This window comes from Littorina saxatilis, linkage group LG9 (genome assembly GCF_037325665.1).
Source record: "Littorina saxatilis isolate snail1 linkage group LG9, US_GU_Lsax_2.0, whole genome shotgun sequence".
NCBI lineage: Eukaryota > Metazoa > Mollusca > Gastropoda > Littorinimorpha > Littorinidae > Littorina > Littorina saxatilis.
The window spans coordinates 18274155-18286748 of NC_090253.1; the positions used below are offsets into that span (position 1 = coordinate 18274155).

General features: G+C 41.3%; 1 protein-coding gene across 5 annotated transcripts in view; it reads left to right on the forward strand.

Moving 5' to 3' along the window:
* Positions 1-7234, forward strand: part of LOC138975481 (BCAS3 microtubule associated cell migration factor-like) — a 35131-nt gene extending 27897 nt beyond the window's left edge. For 4 of the 5 annotated variants that reach the window (XM_070348174.1, XM_070348175.1, XM_070348176.1 and 1 more), the window contains exons 20-22: positions 517-696; positions 4770-4859; positions 6515-7234. In XM_070348174.1, coding sequence (XP_070204275.1) covers positions 517-696; positions 4770-4859; positions 6515-6651 — 407 coding nt within the window. In that variant the 3' untranslated portion in view covers positions 6652-7234. The remainder of the gene's footprint in view (positions 1-516; positions 697-4769; positions 4860-6514) is intronic. The other variant, XM_070348179.1, reaches the window with a different exon arrangement.
* The last annotated feature ends 5360 nt before the right edge of the window (positions 7235-12594 follow it).

Below are 12594 nucleotides of genomic sequence, written 5' to 3' on the forward strand. Positions count from 1 at the left end.
CTATTTTAAATTTTTTTTTGCCTAAGGTAGGAAGGGATAGGTGTTTGCAAGGGGGAGAGGAAGGTTGGGATGGCGACTATATGACTGAGGTAAGGAGGTGATCCAGTGACAGTCTTGGCGAATATCATAGAGAATCGTCCATCCTCAAGTGAAAGGTCAATACCATCTGCAAGTGAGGTGCGACATTAAGGTAAAGTAAGGACGTATTCAGTAAAACTTTCTAATTTAACTTGCATGTCTTGTAAGTCAATTGACTTGCAAACTGCAGTAACAAATGAGAAGACAGACAAGATGGAAGGACAATGATTCCATGATAGTATTGGCGATTGAGTGTTCAGTTCACAAGATGATGTTGGACCAACAGAAGGTCTGCAAGTATCTGCAGTTTATGTATGTCAGTGTATTTGTGGACACCAGTGCTCTCATACTGGTACTTTATCTTATAAGTATGCAGATTTTTTTGTCTTTTTTCACCTTCAACTACAACAAAATCCCAACATTTTTGTCCACCAACAGGTAGCTTTGACCAGTCTCCAAACCTGAACGACGTGATGTGCGGCTGGGCGGAATCCAACATCACCCGACAGCCTCTCGGCAGTGAGGAGGAACAAGACAAACTACGCAATTCTCTGGCCGAAGCAATGGCGGAAACGTCAGCCATGGGGGACTGTGGGCCAGCCTCTACGAGACTTGATGGTCAGTGTCGCTTACGGTTTCTAGATTTGAACCCCGAACAAAGTAAGTCGGGATGGTTGACAATTAGGCTAGTCATTTTACAAGCCAGTATTTGAAAACAGTTTTTTCCCCCGAAAATGAGGTATGACTGCCTAAGTTGTGAAGAAAAAATAAACCATGAATATAAAAGCCAACTCTTACCTATGAGTGTACATGGGCGTTACAGCCCACCAGTACAGAAGGAGAAGAAGAAAATAACAGGCAGAGGGACGCAATAGCCTAGTGGTAAGGATGTTGACCTTCATGATGGAAGGGTCATGGTTTGAATCCCAGCTGTGTCCGGTGGGTTCAGGGTTGAGATTTTTGTTATATCCGCGGTCAAATTATGTGGAAACCTGCTAACGCCTTAATCATACCCTTTTGTGTGTACACACAGGCACAAGAACAAATGCAAGTGAACAAATACTGTAATCCATGTCAGAATTTGGTGGATTATAGAAATATGGAATAAGACAACATCAAGTATCCCCAAAATGACTGCCTAAAATGACAGGCAAAACATAGCTCATGTACACGTACAAAAAATAACAACTGGGAGCATGTAGGAGATGCAGTCAGTGAATGCAGTAGTTGAAGAAAAGAGAGTTCCACTGTATTGCTTCATGGGATTTAGTTTATCAAAATGGTTAGTGACTTTACCTGAGATTAAAAATACTACTGACCCTTTCAGCAGGTAAACGTCGGTATGTTTTTGTTTTTGATCAAGTAGCTAGCTTGTAGGGATAATTTATCCTTTTTCAGTCCATTCTGTAGAAGATAAAAGAAGTCGAACCGAGTTTCAGGCTGCATAACACGATGCTTCAGAGACGCAGTTTTACTTCAGAAATAAATTGTTTAGTTAGAATGCTGCCGCTAGCACAGATACTTTTTCAAGCTACGCCACGCACATTGTTGTCTGGATGATAAGTTCTCCATGAGTTTTGTTGAAAAGTCTTTTAATTAGACGGAACTGATATGAGGGTTACAATACTTACATCTTTATTCCCCTTTAGTTCATTTAGTACAAGTATGTTTGGATTTTTTGTTTTCTTTTTCACAGTATTTGCTTTTGATTAATTAAGAAATCGTCCTTCCTGCATGCAGGATCATGTTCACCGTCACAAATCTGTCCAAGAATAAGAGCATTCTTTCACTTGGACACATACCAAAAATCTATAGCTTGACTGCATTCTGTGCGGAGTTGGAATATTTTATTACTGAATTAATTTTGCAGGTTGACATATACACTGAGCCCAAAAAGTTAAGGATATTTTTTCAGTGGTATACCTTAAATATTAAACAGCAGTTTTTGGCTCAGAAATTAACGTGTATTTTAAGATCTGTCTTTCTTCTGCTCAAAAATGCCTTTCAGGAATCTGAGCAATATTTGGGCATGACGTCACATGTTCGTGACCATGCCTACCCTCCAAAATGGCGTTTTTTGATGGCATGATTCACCATCAACAGTCAAAACGGCGACTTAAACTGAACGATATTTTGCATTTTTTACACCAAAATGTTTATTTGGTGTCTTACCTAACAAGTCATACAAAGTTCGTTCAAATCCGTCGCGCAATCAGGCTAATCTAGCGTGTAAAGGAAAGCGACCACTATCCTGAAAAACAGCAAAAAATCCTGGGTTTTTGTGGTGCTTTTGCTGGGTAGCTGCAGTTGATATGCAATACATATAAAACTACAAATAGCAGCCTCTCCAAATTAAACAGAACGATGACAAAGACCCTCAGTCTGGATTCGCGCTAGTACTTGGAGCAAACAGAACCCGAGAATGGACGTTGTAACGGTTTTCCGTTAAAAATGTGCAAACGTTCATAACGTCCTAGAAACAAATGTGACATGCACGCAATTCTGTGTACTTTGCAAAGAATGGTGCCATTACATGTGTGCCAAGTTTCAGAAACATTCTTTTGTGGGCTCAAAAGATATAGACATGACTTTGAAGAAATAAAAAGTAAAATCTCACTCCGCTCTGCTGTTCTATTTTTAGACGATGACGTCTGCAAAACTCATATCAAGGTGGCTGACGTCATGAGTGATCAGGACACACACTTTCCACTATCGAGACAATGCTCTTACAGACTCTTAAAAACCTGGCAATGTCCATCTCCACAGCTCCATTTCGTAGCATTCAAACTGTCTGATTCGTCACAGCAAATGCCAGATTGTGTCTCGCCGCTATCATGACGACGATGAGAAAAACCCAGTGTTGCCTCCATCTGACGTCATATTTTTGGAATTATATGACGTCATGTCTGCATTCTTCTGTTATTTGATTCTCACTCGAAAAGTTCCTTTCTGCAACTTCTACCGAGCAAGTGATTCGCATCATCCGTGAAAGGCAATACGCATCCTATCGGAGAACAAGAATCAAAATTATAGAAAAAGTCCTAAAAAAAAGTTGCGCGAAAGACACCAGGGGCAGTATTTTTCACCTCTTTTCAAACGATCATACCTATTGAGCCCATGAAAGAATGTTTTTGAAACTTGGCACACATGTAATGGCACAATTCTTTGCAAAGTACCGTATTTGACGAACTACAAGCCGCGACTTTTTTAAAAAAAAAATCGCATTGCGGCTTATAAAAAGATGCGGCTAAAACGTTACCTAAACTTGAATAACATTCACCTAATGGAAGTCGCCGCGGATTTTCATTTCGCTCGATTAGCGATTACCGGTACTTTATTAGCTCTTTACTCAAGACTCGGCGCTTTTCTCTTTCTTTCGCGAATCTTCGTTTGTCAACAAGTCGTCGTGACAAGATAGCGTACAGAGAAACACCGGATGTATCAGGATCTCGCGCGCGCGAGATTTCGTTTTTTTGTGTCTCGCGATAGTTGGAGGAGCGAGAGCCGCCATGTTGTGTTTTCGTCTGCTCGAAATGTGCGCAAAAGTCGTAAATCATCCCAAAAAAGCTTATTCCGGGCGGGACTACATGTGTGTGTTGGTTACAAATTGTGTGTGTGTGATATTTTTCTTCAAACTTTTTCACTTTTCTTCTTTGTTTCACTTGTTTATTCTCGGAGCCGATTTCGCCAAATACCGTACTTTCGTTTGCCTGGTTGTTTTGATTGATTGACACGATCTGATTATATTTTTTTCGACGGCGGCTAATATAGTGACGCGGCCTATACGTGGCTCGTCCCAATTGTTTTGTTAAAAGTCGGGGGTGCGGCTTATAAAACGGTGCGTCTTGTAATCCGTCAAATACGGTATACAAAGTTGCGTGCATGTTACATTTGTTTCTTAGACGTTACAAAGGTTTCCAAATTTTTAACGGAAAACCGTAACAACGTCCACTCTCGGGTTCTGTTTGACCTAAGTTCTGGAACATATCCAGATGAGGGTTTTTGTCATCGCTCTGTGAAATTTGGAGAGGCTGCTATTTGTAGTTTTAGATTTATTGCATATCAACTGCGGCTATCCAGCAAAAACACCATAAAAACCCTGGATTTGTTGCTGTTTTTCAGGATTGTTGTCGCTTTCCTTTACACGTTGGATCAGCCTAACTGCGCGGCGGATTTGAACGAAATTTGTATGACTTGTTAGGTAAGACACCAAATAAACCTTTTGGTGTAAAAAATGCAAAATATTATTCAGTTTAAGTTACCATTTCGACGGTTGAAGGTGAATCATGCCGTCAAAAAACGCCATTTTTTAGGGTAGGCGTGGTCACGGACATGTGACGTCATACCCAAATATTGCTCAGATTCAAGAAACACATTTTTAAGCAGAAGAAAGACTGATCTTCAAATACACGTATATTTCTGACCCAAAAATTGCTCTTTAACATCTAGGGTATACCACTGAACAAATATCCTTAACTTTTTGGGCTCAGTGTAGGTGTTACATTGTACTTACAAAATTAATACAACACAACATTTTCACTCTGGAGGAATTAATGGTCCTATCCCATGTAAAATCCTGGCCAGGTCTGAGACGGTGGCCTAAACTGTTTTCATGAGAAGGAGAGTGCCTTTAATCTTGACTGAGTGAACTAGGCGGGTAATGTTGTATTACTGTATAACTGTTGACACAGTCAAAGCTAGCGGAGAGGCCAAGAATTTCAACGTCTCATCAGCAGGCAGTAGTGATGAAGAATTTTCTATATCACAGTACCTTACTGCAGGTATTTTGTTGAGTTTTTTAATGTTTCAGTTTGCATTGTTATATATTCCAGCATTGTTTTTGTCTGGGTTTTCTGATTTAAATTTTCATTTTTGACTCACATGCGAAGCAAAAGTGAGTCTATATACTCACCCGAGTCGTCCGTCCGTCCGTGCCCCCCGTCCGTCCGGACGTCCGTCCGTCCGGCCGTCCGTCCGGAAAACTTTAACGTTGGATATTTCTTGGACACTATTCAGTCTATCAGTACCAAATTTGGCAAGATGGTGTATGATGACAAGGCCCCAAAAAACATACATAGCATCTTGACCTTGCTTCAAGGTCAAGGTCGCAGGGGCCATAAATGTTGTCTAAAAAACAGCTATTTTTCCCATTTTTCCCATTTTCTCTGAAGTTTTTGAGATTGAATACCTCACCTATATATGATATATAGGACAAAGTAAGCCCCATCTTTTGATACCAGTTTGGTTTACCTTGCTTCAAGGTCAAGGTCACAGGAGCTCTTCAAAGTTGGATTGTATACATATTTTGAAGTGACCTTGACCCTGAACTATGGAAGATAACTGTTTCAAACTTAAAAATTATGTGGGGCACATGTTATGCTTTCATCATGAGACACATTTGGTCACATATGATCAAGGTCAAGGTCACTTTGACCCTTATGAAATGTGACCAAAATAAGGTAGTGAACCACTAAAAGTGACCATATCTCAGGGAAGAAAGAGCCAATAAGCACCATTGTACTTCCTATGTCTTGAATTAACAGCTTTGTGTTGCATGACCTTGGATGACCTTGACCTTGGGTCAAGGTCACATGTATTTTGGTAGGAAAAATGTGTAAAGCAGTTCTTAGTGTATGATGTCATTACTAGGTTTAGTTATTTGACCTTGACCCTGAAGGTCAAGGTCATGTCAAGGTCAAGCATGTGAGTCGTATGGGCTTTGCCCTTCTTGTTTTTTTAATAGCCATTTGATTGTTAAATTTATATAATTTTGATTTGTTGCAATTTTTGCTTTACATTCTGATAGAGAAAATATACTTGGAATAATGTATAGTAAGAGGGACTGTTCTGTTTATTTTAAATTTTAAATATTTTGTAATACATTTTAAAAGGTGTTTCATTATTCTTGTTTTCATTTCTGTTTCTTTATATATATTCTTGGATTCATATATGTTTGTTGAATGTTATTTTTATTTTTATGATATAATTACAATAAACTAGATCTTCACTTTAAATTTAATGATGGTATATGATAATAATTAATATCTTGAAAACTAAGTTCCCGGGGTTGGTAATTGATGAAAATGTTTCCTTTTTCTATTTACCAGCAGAACGCACCAACAAGTTTTACAAATTGATGATGATTAAGCTGATTCACATTTGTTGCAAATATATCTCAGCTGTGAATTATGATCTGGTTCTCTGAGCTTGAATATTTCTCTGAAAATGGCTTAGGTATTAGAACAATAACAATAACAAAATCCAATAAAATAAATACATGTAGATTTAGAATTGACAATTTTCTTTAGTACATCTAACCTGCCTGTTAACGATTTTAAGATTTGCGCTTGGCAACGTCTAGACTCGTGTATACTTCTGACCTGTAACTTATGATGTGATTCTAAACCTGACGGAAGTTCTCTTTTATTTTCCACAGATCTGTTTCACGGAAGCAACGACACACTTAGCACAAGTTCCGGCTCTTCCAGTAGCCATGCTCGTGCCTGCTCGGATTTGAACCTCGACACCGTCTTTCCTGTGTCTTCTGGAGGGTCACCTGATTTCTTGGGATGAATGATGGGTTGTGTGCATGATCATTTTGCTGTCCGAACGCCTCCAATTTGTTTGAATTTATTGTCTGTTAACATAATTCTGTTATTGGTTTTTTAAATATCTTACTTCATGCAGGTGTTATTCATTGCAGGTATTTTTGCTGGCAAACGTCCTCTGTTCTATGTTGAGTGCTTTTATTGGTGAATTTATTGCATACACATGTAGAAACACACAAACATATGGGCACGCACACACACACACACACACACACACACACACACACACACACACACACACACACACACACACACACACACACACACACACACACACACACACACACAGAGGGGCTTTGGGACTCTTTACTTCTATTAATCCAGGTTGAAGTAGAACTTGTAACGTAAATGAGGTTTGAAGGGTTGATCGCTTGGTTTTGTTTTCCTTTGTGAATCAGTGTTGGTCTGTGGTTGATTGAATGGGACCGGTGACACAGAGTACTGTTTCAGGGAGGTTCATTATGCAACTGAAAGTGAGAGAACGAGTCAGTAATGAAAAGACATGTCATGTTTTGTGAACTTTTATCTGTGTCTCACCGTCTTGACACCCCCTCCCCCCTCCCCCTTGATGGACTCATACCTCTCTCTGTGTCTCCCTCGATCTCTCTCTCTCTCTCTCTCTCTCGCTCTCTCTCTCTCTCTCTCTCTCTCGCTCTCTCTCTCTCTCGCTCTCTCTCTCTCTCTCGCTCTCTCTCTCTCTCTCTCTCGCTCTCTCTCTCTCTCTCTCGCTCTCTCGCTCTCTCTCTCTCTCTCTCTCTCTCTCTCTCTCTCGCTCTCTCTCTCTCTCTCTCTCGCTCTCTCTCTCTCTCTCTCTCTCTCTCTCTCGCAGCTCTCTCTCTCTCTCTCTCTCTCTCTCTCTCTCGCTCTCTCTCTCTCCTTCTTCTGTCTCTTCTCCTTTGCTTTTTCTTTTTTTCTCTTCATTGTGGTGTAAATAACTCATCTTCAATTGCCTGATACTTGTGCACACACAAAATATGTCAGGCTTTGTGAAAGCAGGAATTATACTCATCTTGTTTGTTGAATGTTGATGTAAAACAGTCATATTTTCCATTGCCAGTTTCCTGTAAATAAAACTCCTTAAACTGCTTTACATTCTCTTGTTGAACCAACGTGGTGTCAAAATTTGGGTGTTCTTGATTTGTATGAAAATATTCCTCCATTGTAGAATACTGATGTAAATCCATATTCTTTCTTGGAAATTTCTGTTATTGGCTCACGTAAGTGTAGCCTATGCGATGCTAACTTATGTCTGTCTGTGCGTGCGTGCGTGCGTGCGTGCGTATGTATGTCTGTGGTAGAAACTTTAACATTTGAAGACGTCACAACATTTGAAGACGTCACATTATGACGTAAGAGGGTTAGACGTCACGCGAAGGAATTACTGAAAGTCTCGGTCATTGTTATTTTGAGCGGGCCGAGACTAGTTTTTTCTTCGAAATCGGCCATTCAGATCTAGATCTAGTGTCTCGCTTTCTTGCACAGTGTCACCTATGCCGCTTACTGTGTGTGTGTGTGTGTGTATGTGTGACGAAGTGATTGAGTTTGTGTTACTGTTTGTCGATTTCTTACGTGAGCCTTGAAGGCTTCGCCTCTTGTTTTATGCATGCATTAATTGGTTCTTGGTATAGACTGGTGATACATGTGCAGGGTTTTGATGGTAAACTTTCAATGTCAAGTCTAACTCAAAGTGAGGGAGATGCTCAGTTCTTATATCTATTTATCTATCTATATATATATACGACTTGTGTCTGTGTGTGTGTGTGTGTGTGTGCGTGTGTGTGTGTCCGCGATGCACGCCCAAGGTTCTCGATGGATCTGTTTCAAATTTGGTGGCCATATTCAGGTACACCCCGGACGCAACCTGCTCGATGAGATATTTCAACACGTGCTCTCAGCGCGCAGCGCTGAACCGATTTTGGTTTTTCTCTGGATTCATTCCCAGTAACTCTTCCTTATCTTCTCCAGTGTTTTCAGCGTTTATCTCCCTTCCTTCGTGTGGCGTCAATCCATATTCCCACTACTACGTTACTATTTTTAGAATGTCACTGCACTGTCTAGAACACTTTCCTTGCACCCGTAAGTTGTTTCTTACTGTAAAAGTGAAAAGGTCGAATCAATTTATAGCCACGCGAAAAATACACTGTCATCTATCTCTATATATTTATAGATATAGATATCTATATATATATACGACTAGTGTCTGTCTGTCTGTCTGTCTGTCTGTCTGTGTGTCTGTGCGCGATGCGCGGCCAAGGTTCTCGATGGATCTGCTTCAAATTTGGTGGGCTTATTCAGAGAGACCCCGGACACAACCTCATCGATGAGATATTTCAACAAGTGCTCTCAGCGCGCAGCGCGGAACCGATTTTGGTTCCACCTCAGCTATTTTGGTTCCACCTCAGCTTACCCGGGCCCCCATACCGACACACCATAGCCGCTACACCACATCACAACGCCAAAGTTCTCGGTGGATCTTTTTCAAATTTGGACACCGTATTCAGCTACACCCCGGACACAATATCATCGATGAGATATTTCAACACGGGCTCTCAGCGCGCAGCGCTGAACTCATTTTCGTTTTTGCGTTCATTTCACCATTATAAGTAACTCTTCCTTATCTTCTCCAGTGTTTGGCGTTTATCTCCCTTCCTTCGTGTGGCTTTCCCGTTCAGTTCTAAGTTACTATTACTATTTTTAGAATGTCACTGCGCTGTCCACTGCGCTGTCCACAACGCTTCCCTTGCACCCGTAAGTTGTTCTTACTGTCAAAGTGAAAAGGTCGAATCAATTTATAGCCACGCGAAAAATACACTCTCACCTATCTCTATATATTTATAGATACAGATATGCATATATATATACGGCTTCTCTGTGTGTGTGTGTGTTTGTGTGTGTGTGTAGGCAAAAACCTATGTATTATAGAGTTCTGTTTGTGATGGGGTCTAGCGGCTTTTGTCTGTCTGTATGTTCTGGCATGTGAGAAGCCACAGCAGATAATATAGGGCTAAGAAATAAGCTCTAAAATTCTCAATCCCGTTTGACAGGACTTCGCCTTTCAAAGGTGATTGTGGTGAACCGCCACGCTGTCTGTCTCTGTCGCACCGTTCACCCCAAATTCCCGTTTCTGAGGTACTATTTTTAGAATGTCACTGCGCTGTCCAGAACGCTTCCCTTGCACCCGTAAGTTGTTCGTACTGTCAAAGTGAAAAGGTCGAATCAATTTATAGCCACGCAAAAAATACACTCACCTATCTCTATATATTTATAGATATAGATATACATATTATATATATACGGCTTCTCTGTGTGTGTGTTTGTGTGTGTGTGTGGGAAAAAACCTGTTGATTGTAGAGTTCTGTTTGTGATGGGGTCTAGCGGCTTTTGTCTGTCTGTATGTTCTGGCATTTGAGAAGCCACAACAGAAAATATAGGGCTAAGAAATAAGCTCTAAAATTCTCAATCCCGTGTGACAGGACTTCGCTTGCAGAGGTGATTGTGATGAACCGCCACGCTGTCTGTCTCTGTCTCGCGATTCACCCCGGCGAAGCCGGGTATTCCTCTAGTACATATATATATACGGCTTCTCTGTGTGTTTGTGTGTGTGTGTGGGCAACACCTGTGGATTGTAGAGTTCTGTTTGTGATGTGGTCTGGCGGCTTTGGTGTGTCTGTATGTTCAGGCCTTCCTTCGAGAAGCCATAACAGTTATTCTCAATCCCGTTTGAGTGGACTTTGCCTTCAAAGGTGATTGTGGTGTTTCGGCACTCGGTTACATTTGGCGTCGTCGACAGCGATGGGACTCGACATGAAATGTTCAGGCCACTGAATCATTTTCGTGCTGTTCCCATTCCACCTGGGAGGGACCTAAGCTTGGCGGGTCCATGGTTCGGAACTTTGGGGACAAAGTTCATTCAAAGGGGATCGAGTGTGACCGGGAGACTACCGTCGCCCTTCACAGCAGACTCTGCAGAGTTGTTCGCCTTAGAAGTTGTGGGCTTTCCTTGCATGTACCCGTAAGTTGTCCTCACTGTAAAAGTGCAAAGGTCGAATGTATTTATCGAAAAATCCACTGTCATCTATCTCTATATATTTATATATATAGATAGATATATACGGCTTCTGTGTCTGTGTGTGTGTGTGTGTGTGTGTGGAGGCAACACCTGTGGATTGTAGAGTTCTGTTTGTGATGGGGTCTGGCAGCTTTTGTCTGTCTGTATGTTCTGGCATTTGAGAAGCCATAACAGATAATATAGGGCTTAGAAATAAGCTCTAAAATCTCAATCCCGTTTGAGAGGACTTCGCCTTCAAAGATGATTGTGGTGAACCGCCACACCCCGGCGAAGCCGGGTATTTCCCTAGTATATATACTACGGCTTGTGTGTGTGTGTGTGTGTGTGTGTGTTCGCGATGCACGGCCAAAGTTCTCGATGGATCTGCTTCAAATTAGGTGGGCATATTCAGGTAGACCCCGGACACAATCTGGTTGATGAAAATTTTCAACACGTGCTCTAAGCGCAGCGTGGCGCGGTGAACCACGGATACGGCTTCTGTGCCAAGGGAAACAATCTACGCAATTCAACGACGTTAGGTTGCTGAAGCAGCAGTAGCTTCCCTTCTACTTGAAACCTGCCGAGTTTTCAATGTTGGTTCAGATCTAAGTACCGTATTTTACGGACTACAAGCCGCGACTTTTTTTCCAAATAAATCGCATTGCGGCTTATAAAAAGATGCGGCTAAAACGTTACCTAAACTTGAATAGCATTCACCTAATGGAAGTCGCCGCGGATTTTCATTTCGCTCGATTAGCGATTACCGGTACTTTATTAGCTCTCTACTCAAGACTCGGCGCTTTTCTCTTTCTTTCGCGAATCTTCGTTTGTCAACAAGTCGTCGTGACAAGATAGCGTACAAAGAAACACCGGATGTATCAGGATCTCGCGCGCGCGAGATTTCGTTTTTTTGTGTCTCGCGATAGTTGGAGGAGCGAGAGCCGCCATGTTGTGTTTTCGTCTGCTCGAAATGTGCGCAAAAGTCATAAATCATCCCAAAAAAGCTTATTCCGGGTGAGACTACATGTGTGTGTTGGTTACAAATTGTGTGTGTGATATTTTTCTTCAAATTTTTTCACTTTTCTTCTTTGTTTCACTTGTTTATTCTCGGAGCCGATTTCGCCAAATACCGTACTTTCGTTTGCCTGGTTGTTTTGATTGATTGACACGATCTCATTATATAATATCGTGATGCGGCCTATACGTGACTCGTCCCAATTTTTTTTTTTAAAGTCGGGGGTCCGTCAAATACGGTATTGCAATTTGTGTACAAAATCCCTCCCATCTTCAAAATATTGCCACTAATACTGCCCCTCCCATCGTAAATATTCATTGCAACATTAATAGTCAGGAGCTTTGCCGGTGTTTCTGTGTCTGTCTTAAAACAGATCAAATCACTTTCAACACTGTGCTCTTTTCTCTTTCAGCAACCACCACCGCATTGTACTCTCTTGCGAGTCATTCAAACTGGTCGATGAACATTTTCAAATTTTCATCACGTGCTCTAAGCGCATCGCGGTGAACCGCGGTGAATACTCTGTTTCGCGATACGAATTACGAAACTAAACACTTTTTTTTTTCGGCTCTACTTCTTCACTTCTTTCACTTCCGCCACACAACGACCAGCGCTTTTCTGCACAGGTACTACATCTAAGTATTGCAATTCGTGTACAAAATCCCTCCCATCTTCAAAATATTGCCACTAATACTACCCCTCCCATCGTAAATATTCATTGCAACCATTAATAAGCGAAGCTCTACAGTAGATGGTAGGTACGACTACTGTCTGTGTGTGTATCTGTGTGTGTGTCTGTCTGTTCGCGATGCACTGCCAAAGTTCTCGACGGATCTGCATCAAAT